The 11,444-nt window shown below is 35.3% G+C and overlaps 2 protein-coding genes across 2 annotated transcripts; one reads left to right on the top strand and one right to left on the bottom strand.

The window, feature by feature from the left end:
* The first annotated feature begins 4,561 nt into the window (after window positions 1–4,561).
* On the top strand, window positions 4,562–10,448 carry LOC120416250 (pterin-4-alpha-carbinolamine dehydratase 2). Its single transcript, XM_039577952.2, has 4 exons — window positions 4,562–4,698; window positions 4,761–4,929; window positions 5,006–5,116; window positions 10,051–10,448. Exons 1-4 carry the CDS (start codon window positions 4,658–4,660, stop codon window positions 10,351–10,353), a joined length of 624 nt encoding a protein of 207 aa, XP_039433886.1. The 5' UTR covers window positions 4,562–4,657; the 3' UTR covers window positions 10,354–10,448.
* Window positions 10,446–11,231, bottom strand: LOC120416251 (N-alpha-acetyltransferase 40). The gene is made up of 2 exons (XM_039577954.2): window positions 11,007–11,231; window positions 10,446–10,953 (listed from the first exon to the last, which is right to left on the bottom strand). Exons 1-2 carry the CDS (start codon window positions 11,120–11,122, stop codon window positions 10,446–10,448), a joined length of 624 nt encoding a protein of 207 aa, XP_039433888.1. The 5' UTR covers window positions 11,123–11,231.
* Window positions 11,232–11,444: the final 213 nt, after the last annotated feature.

The following is an 11,444-nucleotide window of genomic DNA, read 5'->3' as shown; positions in this document are numbered from 1 at the left end:
AGGAGCTGTCACTTTTCAGCTTCATATTAAGCCATTTAAAATGCTAAGGAAATCAATTTAAAAATAAAAACAAAGTTTACAGAAATCTTAACAATCAATGTTGAAAAACTTCTCTTATTTCAAAATAAAAAAGAAAAAAAAAACAATCAAAAAATTGAAATCACAGTTTTCGTTAAGAACTCTTCACATTCTCCATCTCGGTCCCCCTTTTTCCGCAAAAGAGGGTCTCCAGAGGGAGTAAGAAGGAGGACGGAAGGGATCGAAATGACGAAAACAGAGAGACCGTCGGATCGGTTGACAGATGTGGCGCCTGCGTCCCGCGGCTGGAGCACGTGTTGAATCGAGCAGTGAAGAGCGGAATCGGCGAGAGGCCGCTGGAAAAGGGCTTTTGGGTGATTTGTGTTTTTGCTCCTTTATAAAAGGACATTTGGGAGAATTTAGCTGATTTGAGGAAAGTTTTGAAACATTCGTTGATTTGTAGAAAGACAAAGACTAAATCGAAATTTTCATTAAAACACTTGTAAAATTTATGTTTAACTACTCAAAATACATTATTTATGTAGGGGAGAGTGGGGAGACTTGATCCCCGGGGACACTTGAGCCCAAGCCTGTATCTCGTCAGCATGTGGGTAAAACATTTAGCTTTGTTCTAGAAAGTTGTGCGAAATTGACTAAAACTCATTGTAGAAAACAAAGAAAAAAATTAAAAAATGATTAGATTGAGTTACACACATTTTTCTAAAAAGTGCAGCAAAAAACTTCCAAGAGATCTTTTTTCTTTGTTTTGATAAGTCTGGAAAACACTCAAAAATTATTCAAAAAAATATTTTTTATACATGAATTGTTTGATAAACATATCAACTCCAAAACCCTTACGCATTTGACGTTAAATTTATCGTCATACTATTTTTACAATCAATTGTTTAAAAAAATGCATTTAGGGAGACTAGATCCCTGCATTTTTACAGTCACTGGAATCAGCCTCAAGATTAAATAATTGGGCTGGGTTTTCGTACATAGTTTCCTTTAGTATAGTTGTACATAACTTACTGCAGTTTGAACCATTTTTCAAAAGTTTTGTAAACAAAAATTACCAGCTTTTGTAAACATGCTCAATTTTGGTCTAAAAAAGAAAATTTCAAGTTTTTAAATATTTTGCATGCTAAACTTGTTATATTTTGAAAACAAACGTACAGGTTTAATGTGAAATTGCTGTAACTTATAAAAAATAAAAAGTTTGGATGAATAAGAAACATTTTGCTTAAGATTTTTTCAAAATGATGAAAGGGGGATCAAATTACCCCCAACATTTTGAAAATGCAGGTTTAAAATATTTTTTTAAAACACTTGGCATGATTCGAAGAGTTTATCTGGTGAAATACCCTTATCAGTCATACATAGTTGAATGTTTAAGCTTTCAATTCATGCAAAAAGATCATAGTTTTGTGAGAAATTGACAGAGTTTTGTGCGATACAAAAAAAGGGGATCAAGTCTCCCCACTCTCCCCTATTCTTAATCAAATAAATACATTTCTAGCAAGGTTGCTAAAGAGAAAATTTTCGAGGTTCGATAACAATAGTTCTCGTCAGGACGAAATCGATAATATATCCTTTTTTCGGTTACTCTATCAAACGATAACCCATTTTTCATATATTTCTAAAATTGACCCGATCCAACCAAATTATGTTAACCCTCTACAACCCAACCCCGCATTTAGATGGGCTTCGATTTAAAAAATCGCCGAAAATTCATTTTTCAACCAATTTTTAATCTTTTACAAGCATTGGACAAGATGAACTCTAGAACTTTAGAAAATTTATGGGTTCGTAGATTGACTTGTTTTATGTGACTTTGCCAATATTTTTAAAATGACAGTTTTTTAAGGGTCAACTTTGGCTGTGTATTTTACTAACATTTTCTATATTTTAAGTAAAAAGAAGTATGCAGTAATTTTGTTAGTGTCCCAGACTATGCCTCTACGCATTTTTTTACAATTTTAATGATAATCGTGCCATTTGAAATGAAAAAATAAAGAGGAAAAATGTAATGATAGGAGGTGGTAGAATAGGCCAAATACTACCAAAAACAAACGTAAACTAAACAAGATAAATTCAAACTGAAATACTAAAAATGAAACAAGAAAAACATAAAGCAAAAGAAGTTAAGTAATTAGTAATTAAATTTTGGCAGTAGAGGGTTTAATTGTCAAAACAAAACCAAGTCGAATTAATAGCTGTCGGCCACTATTGCTAGTACCAATCACTAGTGTATTAGGTATCAAACGAAGCAAATAATTTTTAAGTTTTTGTTAAATGCTCAAATTTTCACAAAACACCGTATTTTTTTCGAAAGTGCTCACATTTTCATGATTTGCAAAAGAAATTCTGTATGCATTTCTACAAAAATATTCAAATTTAAATAAAATATAGGGTATTTAAAAAATAAATTTTAGTTATTTTATTTTTTAATATAAAATGAATTGAAAATGCAGCCCATATTGCATATTTGAAAAACTGTATTTTGAAAAAAATGCTTAAATTTATGATAATTTTAGTATTTTACAATAACACTGGGATAAATTTAAAATACATTAAAATCGCAATCGCTTCGTTTGATAGCCTATTGCAAATTATGAAAATTTTGAGTACATTCGAAAAATATATTGTGAAAATTTAAGTATTTATAAAGTGAAATTGCATACCAAATTTCGCTTCGTTTGATACCTATATTGCAAATTATGAAAAATTTGAGTATTTTCGTTAAAATACTTTTTTTTCTAAAATTACGGTGATTTGTGAAAATTTAAGTATTCAACAAAAAAAAACTTAAAAAAGGTTAAAAAGCATGCAAAATTTTGCTTCAATAAAAAAAGAGTATTTACAAAAAATACGGTAATTTGTTAACTTTTTTATATTTTACAAAACACTGAAATAAACTGAAAATACATTCAAAATTTTGCTTCGTTTGATACCCATATTGCAAATCATGATAATTTGAGTACATTCGAACAATTACGGTTTTTTATGAATATTTTAGAATATTACAAAAAATAAGGCGAAAATGCATACAAAACTTTGCCTTATAGCGAATTGTGAAAATTCTAGTATTTTCAACAAATACAAATACAACAAATAAAGTGAAAATTCAAATAAATAAAAAAAATCTTCAAAACTTCAAAAAATTCTGAAAGCAATTCAATTTCAGTAAATTTTAGAAAGATTATGAAAATGAGTTATCGTCCATTATCGTCGATTGCCTAAAAGTTTTGCTATAAAAAAATTAAATTTAGTTTTTCAAGCGATCCTGTTCATCGAAATTTTCTTTGCATTTAAAATGTTCCATACATGCAAACATTATCTCTGAAAAATGACGGAAAAATCTCTAAATAGATGTGCATTTTCCCGTTCTTTAAATATGTGACATATATAAACTTTTTAAGGCTCTTTCCTTAACCTGATACAAAGTGTTATACTAACAGGCTATCGTTTCCAATAAATTACAAATTACAAAATTACAAGGCTCAAGTTTTTATGTAACTTTCCGTTCTATTGATTTAAATTGAAATTAACCCTATTTTTTTAAAGTAATGATATGAAAATTGTGTTTAGGACCAAACGAAAATTATAGGCTAAATAAGAAAATATTATTGTTTGGGTCCCCGCCTCATCCAATTTTTGATCTGTTAAAAGTATTGGAAAGAAGAACTCTTAAAACTTATGGTAATTAATGGGTTGGCTGATTTGAATTGTTTTATGTGACTTTGCCAATGTTTAAAAAAGTGTCGATTTTCTGGGCTTTACTTCGGCTGTGATTTTCATAAGCATTTCCTATATTTTTCAAAAAAAAATGCAGTAACCTACGCATTTTTTCAAATAATTTTTATGATATTTAATGGTATCGTTATAGAAAATGTGAAAACATGCAGCTGCAGCTTTGTTGACAAAAAGAGCACGCGGTCGCATGATGGCGGCATCAAGCCAGAACTAGGGGTGATTATGTGATTAAAAATGAAAGTTTTTGCAAGAAAAATAATATTTTTGAGACCGAATAAAAAAATTGCGAGCATGTTCAAACAATTATTCCTGATGTCGGAGAAGTGATAAAAAAGCAAAATTTTAATCCATAATTTTTCTACAAATTGAATTTTTTCACTCCAACTGGGAATCCCTAGGTCTATCCACGACCGTTTCCAATGACCGTGAGAAGATGCCAGAAAATCCAGCTACGAGCTAAATCCACATTACGAGGAGGTAAGATAAACTAAATACTATCAGAAACAAACATTATATAAACAAGATAAATAAAAATTAAGAAGCTGAAAATTAAACAAGAAAACATAAAATAAGAGATGAAAACAAGAAAGAAAATGTTTTCCGCAAAACAAATGTTACTCAAAATGAACACGGAAAAAATCCAAAAGAAAACTTTGTGGATTAGTGAGCTAATCTTGAAAATAAGATTTTTTATGACAATTTTTACTTCTTTAATTTTGTTAATTTTGGCCACATTTTTATATAACTGCAATCAAACTCTGTGAACGTGTAAGCTCAAAGCGGTGACATTTCTAGTAAACTGTGGTACAATTTTAATTGTTTTGAAAAATAATCTTTCTTGATCTCGCAATTCTTTCACATTTTTTTCCAATTACTCATAAAAATGATTCTGAAGAATATTTCGTCAATGTTGCTTTCTAAAAGGTGAGTAAAATTAATAAGGAAAACACATAATTTCAAACAATATCAAACTTTTTCACCAAAAGCCCCCACCTCACAGGGCCAAATCGCCTGTGGTCTTCAAACTCATTCCGGCTCGATGGACCGACAGCAGTGCTGTTGGGGGGAGGACAACATTCGCAAGCAGTGGGGAGCAGCAGCACTTGGAAACGAATTGAAGGCATTGCAACACTCACACCAGCAGCATTGAACCAAGTAAAGCAGCGTCTCTAGCTCGACTTGACTTGAGGGGTTCAGAAATCACATTATCTCTACGCTCTCTTCCCAACAGACCAATCAACGACTCCAGCAGAGGCGATCAGTCTCGATCGGAACACGTCAACAGGCGGAGAGTGCCAGCAGCAACAGCTCAGCGATTAAAACACCCAAGAAACGCAAAATGGTAAGTGCAACAAGTGGCTCGAGCCACCATTGCTGTGATGCTGTGGGAATATCGATTATTTGAAGATCTTACATTAAAAGTTAATTTTTCAGTTGTAAATTTTGCAGTTTATTTCAAGTAGCTAGATTCGTTGGTTTGAGCTTGTAATCTACATTTTAGAAAGTTGATTTTATTTCGTGAGCTCGTTAACCTTGAACGTTTTTCGTTTTCGTGATTGATTATTCTTCCGGCATTATCGCGCTCTATAAATGTGAGATTTATGCTTCTCGGTTATAAAGTTTTTTGATGTGCTTTAATTTAAACTCTTTAATGCTTGTTTATAATAGCTATATTTTCTTATAATTGCATCTTAGATATTTCTTTTGTTGTTTTATTTTTATTTAGCTTTCTTTATTTCAGAAATCTTAAAATGCTATTGTTCAATTTTCTGGTTTGTTTTATGATATATTTTTAATGAAGCTTTTTTTATTTATTTAGGTAAGGCTTTAAATTCATGTTTTTGTTTGTTAGAATTTTACACATGGTTCTACAGCTAATTTATTAATTTTTTTTTTTAAGAGCTTATTCATTTTTTTGTCCATACTTTGAATGGCCTTTTTGCGGCCTCTGAAAAGAATTTTAATAGCAATAAATAATAATATAATTTAATATAACTACCGGAAAATTGCAAAATATCAATGAAATTATGTATTTTTTTATAAAGTTTTATGCATTTTTCCGATCTGTGATCCCAAAAATCTAAATTTGTAAAGAATATAAGAGTGCTCGTTTTGACTAAAAATGCAAAAATTAACATATTCTAAAAAGTTATCAACCAATTGTACAAGTTTGTGCAATTAAATTTAAAATTTCAGCAAAAAAATTTTTTTTCCGGATTTTTGAGGATTTTTTAAGGGGAGATACAAAATCTTTAAATAAAATTTACAATAGCCTGACTAGAAGCCATTGTTTTTATGTTGTTTTAAACATAATTTTGATTATTTTTGGCTCCTTATAACTCTCCGATTACGGTTTCTTATCAATTTATTTCGCTTTCTTTTAATTTCATTATTTTAATTCTTTTACAAGATAAATCCAAACTCAAGAAAATGTCGAAACTTACAAAATTGTACAAATCCTAGTATTTGAAGGACACATTTCAACTCGTTTTTAGACGAGCTTCGTTCTAAATATTTGCCAAAGCCCAAAATCAATTTTTAAATCAAATTTTAATCAAGCATGAATTTTTGAATTAAATAGCTGTAATTCTTTTTTCAGGGAACTTTGGAATTGTGATTTAACTTGTCTCGTATTTTTACCAGCCTCTTTGGATATTAGAAAAATATTTAAAATTATCTTAAACTCCATATTTTCATTTAATAATATTTAAATTAGATTTTTTATTTCAAATTGAAGGTCATTTTGCGAAAAAAAAATGTGGAATTTGAAAAAAAGTGTGATGTAGTGGAATTCGAAGAAAAATTACGGAATGACTATGGATACCAGCAACAGTGCCATTGAAAATACGGTTTCCGCGATTCGTCGGTTACTACCCCAGAAGGTGCCGGGAACTGCGAGCTCTCATCAATACCAGTGAGCTGTTGGATTTGGACCAAGGACCGATTGCTAACGAAATTCATCAAGGCTTGCAGCAGCACATCAACACCCCAGCAGTATCCGATCAGGCGAGATCTGTTTCTATGCTGGAAGGTGGAAGACGCGTGGCGAATCGTTCGGAATGGACCAACCCCTGAAGTTTTTCTTATTTGGTGAGATCTTTCCAATATAATTATCAAAATACTCTTTCACTTACACTAGCATTCATTCAGATCAATAAAGACAAACCACGCCAATTTAACTATATACGCGGTAGGGTGTTCCCTTGGTCGTTCGCTGTGAGTTGTGGATTGCCTGCTTCTCTAATGAAGGTTCGGCTAAGGGGGCATGCTTATTAATTTCTCGTCGCTCCATACCCTCAGTGACGTGATGGGAGCAAGGGCGTCTATGCAAAGTGTCCCTACACCCGCTACAAATTTCCGGCGCTTGGGGAGGGAAGAGGGTAACCATTTTGATCTATGCGTCGGTATTTGTAGCACCAAAATTCGTGCAAAAAAACTTATGCACGTGGGTGTACAGATTACGGAGTAAAAGATGATCGAATTGTTCACCTAGCGCTCACATGTGTTCCAGGACCAAGTTGCCTGCGGGTATGGGGATCATACATACATACATACATACATAGATTTTTTATTTCAAATTGAAATTCTGAATTTTATTTTTCAAAGTTTATGTCGTTCGCTTCAACAATGTTACAAAATATCAAAAAGCAATATTTTTGTCAAAAAACTTAAAAAAAAGTAGTAAAAATAGTGCAACCAACTTAAACTTTTAACAATTTACATGTCACTGCATTGTTGGAGTTTTAATGAATATTTTTGAATTTTTAAATTCTCATTTTCAATGTTTATAAAATCTCAATATAACAATGGAATTCCGCTTAGTTTTGCTTAGCACAATGTTTGCATTCCTAGCAAATCAATGGCAATAAAATTAACCTTAGGCAAAAATATGTAACTATGCCTATTTTGAGCTAAATCGGTTAAGTTTTAATGGTAGTTAAAGATCGTTAAAATTTGTAGAAATATTTTTTTCATTAAAAAAACGTCTTCCTTAAATCGCTAAAAACTCTTCAGGGTTAGCTCGGATTGTTTTGAGGTGAACTTTACGCCACCTTTTGGTGGAATTTAGAAATTCTTGCTTTTTCTCTCGAAGGACAAGAACTGTCAAACGGAAGTACCAAAATCCTTTGTCTTTTGCTCGATTGGTACCTCCGTTTGACAGTTCTCTATACAAACCGGCTGAAAATTGGAAGTTAGTTTTATTTTTTCATAAAATTATTTTTATTTGGTCCTTTTCGGTACTGGGACCTGGTTAGGACCGAGTTGGCTTTTGTAATGGAAGTTAGTTATTTATCCTAAAAAATCAATAGGGTATAAGTAAAGATTTTACATTTTTTTTGGTTTCCCTAAACAAAAATCAACCTATACGAGGTTTGAATCAACAAAATCTTTGTTGATATTATCAACAAAAAAATGCGTTGAAACCGTTAAAACAAACCTTGATTTCCTCAATTGGGTCCTAAAATGAAGCTTAGATTGCTGATATTGTTTACAGCGATAAAGCTTATTTTTCTGAGTACAATGACCCTTGTACGACCACAAAGAGTTTAAAATGGATTTTTAAATCAATTTGAAAAATTAACCTCGCGGGTCTTCTTGACAGAAAAGCTCCTACTTGCCAGTTCGTTCCAAGGGGACCATAGTTGATGTATGTATGTATGTATGTATGATCCCCATACCCGCAGGCAACTTGGTCCTGGAACACATGTGAGCGCTAGGTGAACAATTCGATCATCTTTTACTCCATGATCTGTACACCCACGTGCATAAGTTTTTTTTGCACGAATTTTAATGCTACAAATACCGGCGCATAGATCAAAATGGTTTCCCGCTTCCCTCCCCAAGCGCCGGAAATTTGTAGCGGGTGTAGGGACACTTCGCATAGACGCCCTTGCTCCCATCACGTCACTGAGGGTATGGAGCGACGAGAAATTAATAAGCATGCCCCCCTAGTCGAACCTTCATTAGAGAAGCAGGCAATCCACAACTCACAGCGAACGACCAAGGGAACACCCTACCGCGTATATAGTTAAATTGGCGTGGTTTGTCTTTATTGATCTGAATGAATGTTAGTATAAGTGAAAGAGTATTTTGATATTTATATAGGAAAGATCTCACCAAATAAGAAAAACTTCACGGGTTGGTCCATCCCGACCGATTCGCCACGAGTCTTCCAGCTTCCAGCATAGAAACAGATCTCGCCTGAACGGATACTGCTGGGGTGTTGATGTGCTGCTGCAAGCCTTGATGAATTTCTTTAGAAATCGATCCTTGGTCCAAATCCAACAGCTCGCTGGTATTGATGAGAGCTCGCAGTTCCCGGCACCTTCTGGGGTAGCAATCGCCCCGACGAATCGCGGAAACCGTATTTTCAATGGCACCATCCCGTAATTTGCCTTCAAATTCCACTACACCACACTTTTTTTTCAAATTCTAGATTTTTTTCACAAAATGACAGCGAGAAAAATTTTGAACGTCCGAACCCGCGCACAGTTTGCTTCGATCCCCTTCCAAGGGGACCATAGTTGATCTATCGAAAAAATGTTGTCTTGTTAAAAAAAAGTGCACTCTACGCGCTCCACGAGGTGACTAAAATGAAAAAAAGTGATAACACGCAGAAAAATATTTTGTAGAATCAGCCTGTACGAGGTTTGATTCAACAAAATTTTTGTTGAATATAATCAACGCCGATTTTGCGTTGAAACAAACCTTGATTTTCTCAATTCCACAATTTTTTTTTTGTTGTTTTGACGTTTAGCGTTGATTCAACAAAAATCTTGATTTTCAAATCAACAAAACGTTTTGATGCTTCATATATGCCTTATTTTTCTGCGTGTAGAAATGGTTTTTGATCGTGTTTTTTACCGTTGTACATAAAATTTCCAATCAACAAAACGTTTTGTTGATTCAAACATGCATTTTTTTTTCCTTTCTTAAAATTAATGTTGAAACCACATTGTTGCGTTCGAAGATGGTCGACGGTGAAATTGTCACGCAGAGAATAATTGGACTGTAAAGATTATTTTTCGACGGGGCGATTTCAGAGAAGAAAACGACACAACTTTCACTAAAACTAAACTGAAACTATTTTTCAAAGTAAAAGCAACACGTCCGCACTCTACGCGCTCCACGAGGTGACTGAGAAAATCTGACAGCGCGTGATTTTTTATCCTTCACTTTTGTTGTCGTTAGGTTGGCAGATTTGGGTCAAGCTACACGCTGACAGAAGTCGATGCGAGTTTGGGTGAAAACTGTATAACTTATTCCCTCCCGCAGGTTGCCAAACTGACCGACGCCCAGCGCAAGGAACTGCTCCAACCCCTGCTGGATGCCGGCTGGACCATGGCCGCCGCCGGTCGCGACGCCATCTACAAGGAGTACCTCTTTAAGAACTTCAACGAAGCGTTCGGCTTCATGACCCGGGTGGCGCTGCTGGCCGACAAGATGGACCACCATCCGGAGTGGTTCAACGTGTACAACAAGGTGCAGGTCACGCTGGCCACGCACGATTGCGGCGGCCTGAGCGAACGGGACGTCAAGCTGGCCACCTTTTTGGAGGAGATTTTCGGCAAATATTGAAGATTTAGTTGTTAAGCGAGTGAGATATTTTTTTTTGTTATTCAGTCTGAGATTGTGGAAACGAAATATACAAAATAAACGTTCTTAAAAGCCTACAGCATCAACTTGCTCATAATTTCGTACGCCTCGTTGTCCGCCTTGTCCGGGGAATTCTCGTCGATGTCGTAGCCCAACCTCCGGTAGAACTTCATGCCGTCCTCGTTGTTCTTCAGCACCGTCAACACGACCCGCTCCAGTCGGTAATGCTGCGCTAACTTTTCCAGCGCCTTCATCATGAACCCGCCCAGCCCCTTCCGCTGGAATTCCGCCTCGACCTGCATCTCGTAGCAGTAGACCACACTCCGGCCGTAATCCAGATCGAACCGGAACATCGTGTACGCGGCGGGTTTCTTCGTGGCACGATCCACTGCCACCAGATAGCGGGCCCAGTTCTTGTTGAGGTCGGACTGTTTGACCTTCGGTTGCCAACCCAGACTGCACGCCTTGTACTGGGGACCAACGTTCCGTTCCGCCAGCTTGAAGGCCCATTTGAGCATTTTCGGTTCCATGTCGGGTTTCCTTTTGCAGTAGAGGTCCAGCGAGCAGCCGTTGTCGTCGTACCTAGAGTAATTTTAATTAAAACAACTAAATTCAAAATGACAAAAAAATCCTACTTGAGAAACTCCGGAAAGGGGGCCATCGGAGCGGTTTGCCGGTTCGCGTTCTCGATGGCCTTTTGCTGGGCCGTTGCGGCCGCGGCACTGTTGGTGATTTCATCCAGGGCGGACATTGCGAGGGATTTTTAGGGCACAATAGTTTAACTTAAACTTGGTTTAACCAAACCAAACTTGCTTCGAGCGACACGCACAGCGAACACAATGCACTTGATGATGGTAAACAGCAAAGTGGGCGCGAAATGGTTATGCTGCAGGCCTGACTGAAGGGTGTGTGTTGACATATGTTTTGGAGGAGGTACTAGATTGGAAAGAGGGGTTGGAGCATAAACTGCTCGAAGTTTGAATAGGGGCGCTCACATGCTCTCAGAAAAACAGAAATCTTTGCTGTTATCTTAAAACAGAAAATTTGAAAATTATGGGAATAAAAATATTTAA

Source organism: Culex pipiens, chromosome 1 (genome assembly GCF_016801865.2).
Source record: "Culex pipiens pallens isolate TS chromosome 1, TS_CPP_V2, whole genome shotgun sequence".
NCBI lineage: Eukaryota > Metazoa > Arthropoda > Insecta > Diptera > Culicidae > Culex > Culex pipiens.
This window is presented reverse-complemented; position numbering and strand designations above follow the sequence as displayed.

Excerpts from the sequence above, each read along its gene's own strand:
- LOC120416250 (XM_039577952.2), top strand. The coding sequence starts at position 4,658 with ATGATTCTGAAGAATATTTCGTCAATGTTGCTTTCTAAAAG. Across the intron at positions 4,699-4,760 it reads TCAATGTTGCTTTCTAAAAG|CCCCCACCTCACAGGGCCAA; the intron begins GTGAGTAAAATT and ends TTTCACCAAAAG. Across the intron at positions 4,930-5,005 it reads CACCAGCAGCATTGAACCAA|ACCAATCAACGACTCCAGCA; the intron begins GTAAAGCAGCGT and ends TCTTCCCAACAG.
- LOC120416251 (XM_039577954.2), bottom strand. The coding sequence starts at position 11,122 with ATGTCCGCCCTGGATGAAATCACCAACAGTGCCGCGGCCGCAACGGCC. Across the intron at positions 10,954-11,006 it reads CCCTTTCCGGAGTTTCTCAA|GTACGACGACAACGGCTGCT; the intron begins GTAGGATTTTTT and ends AAATTACTCTAG.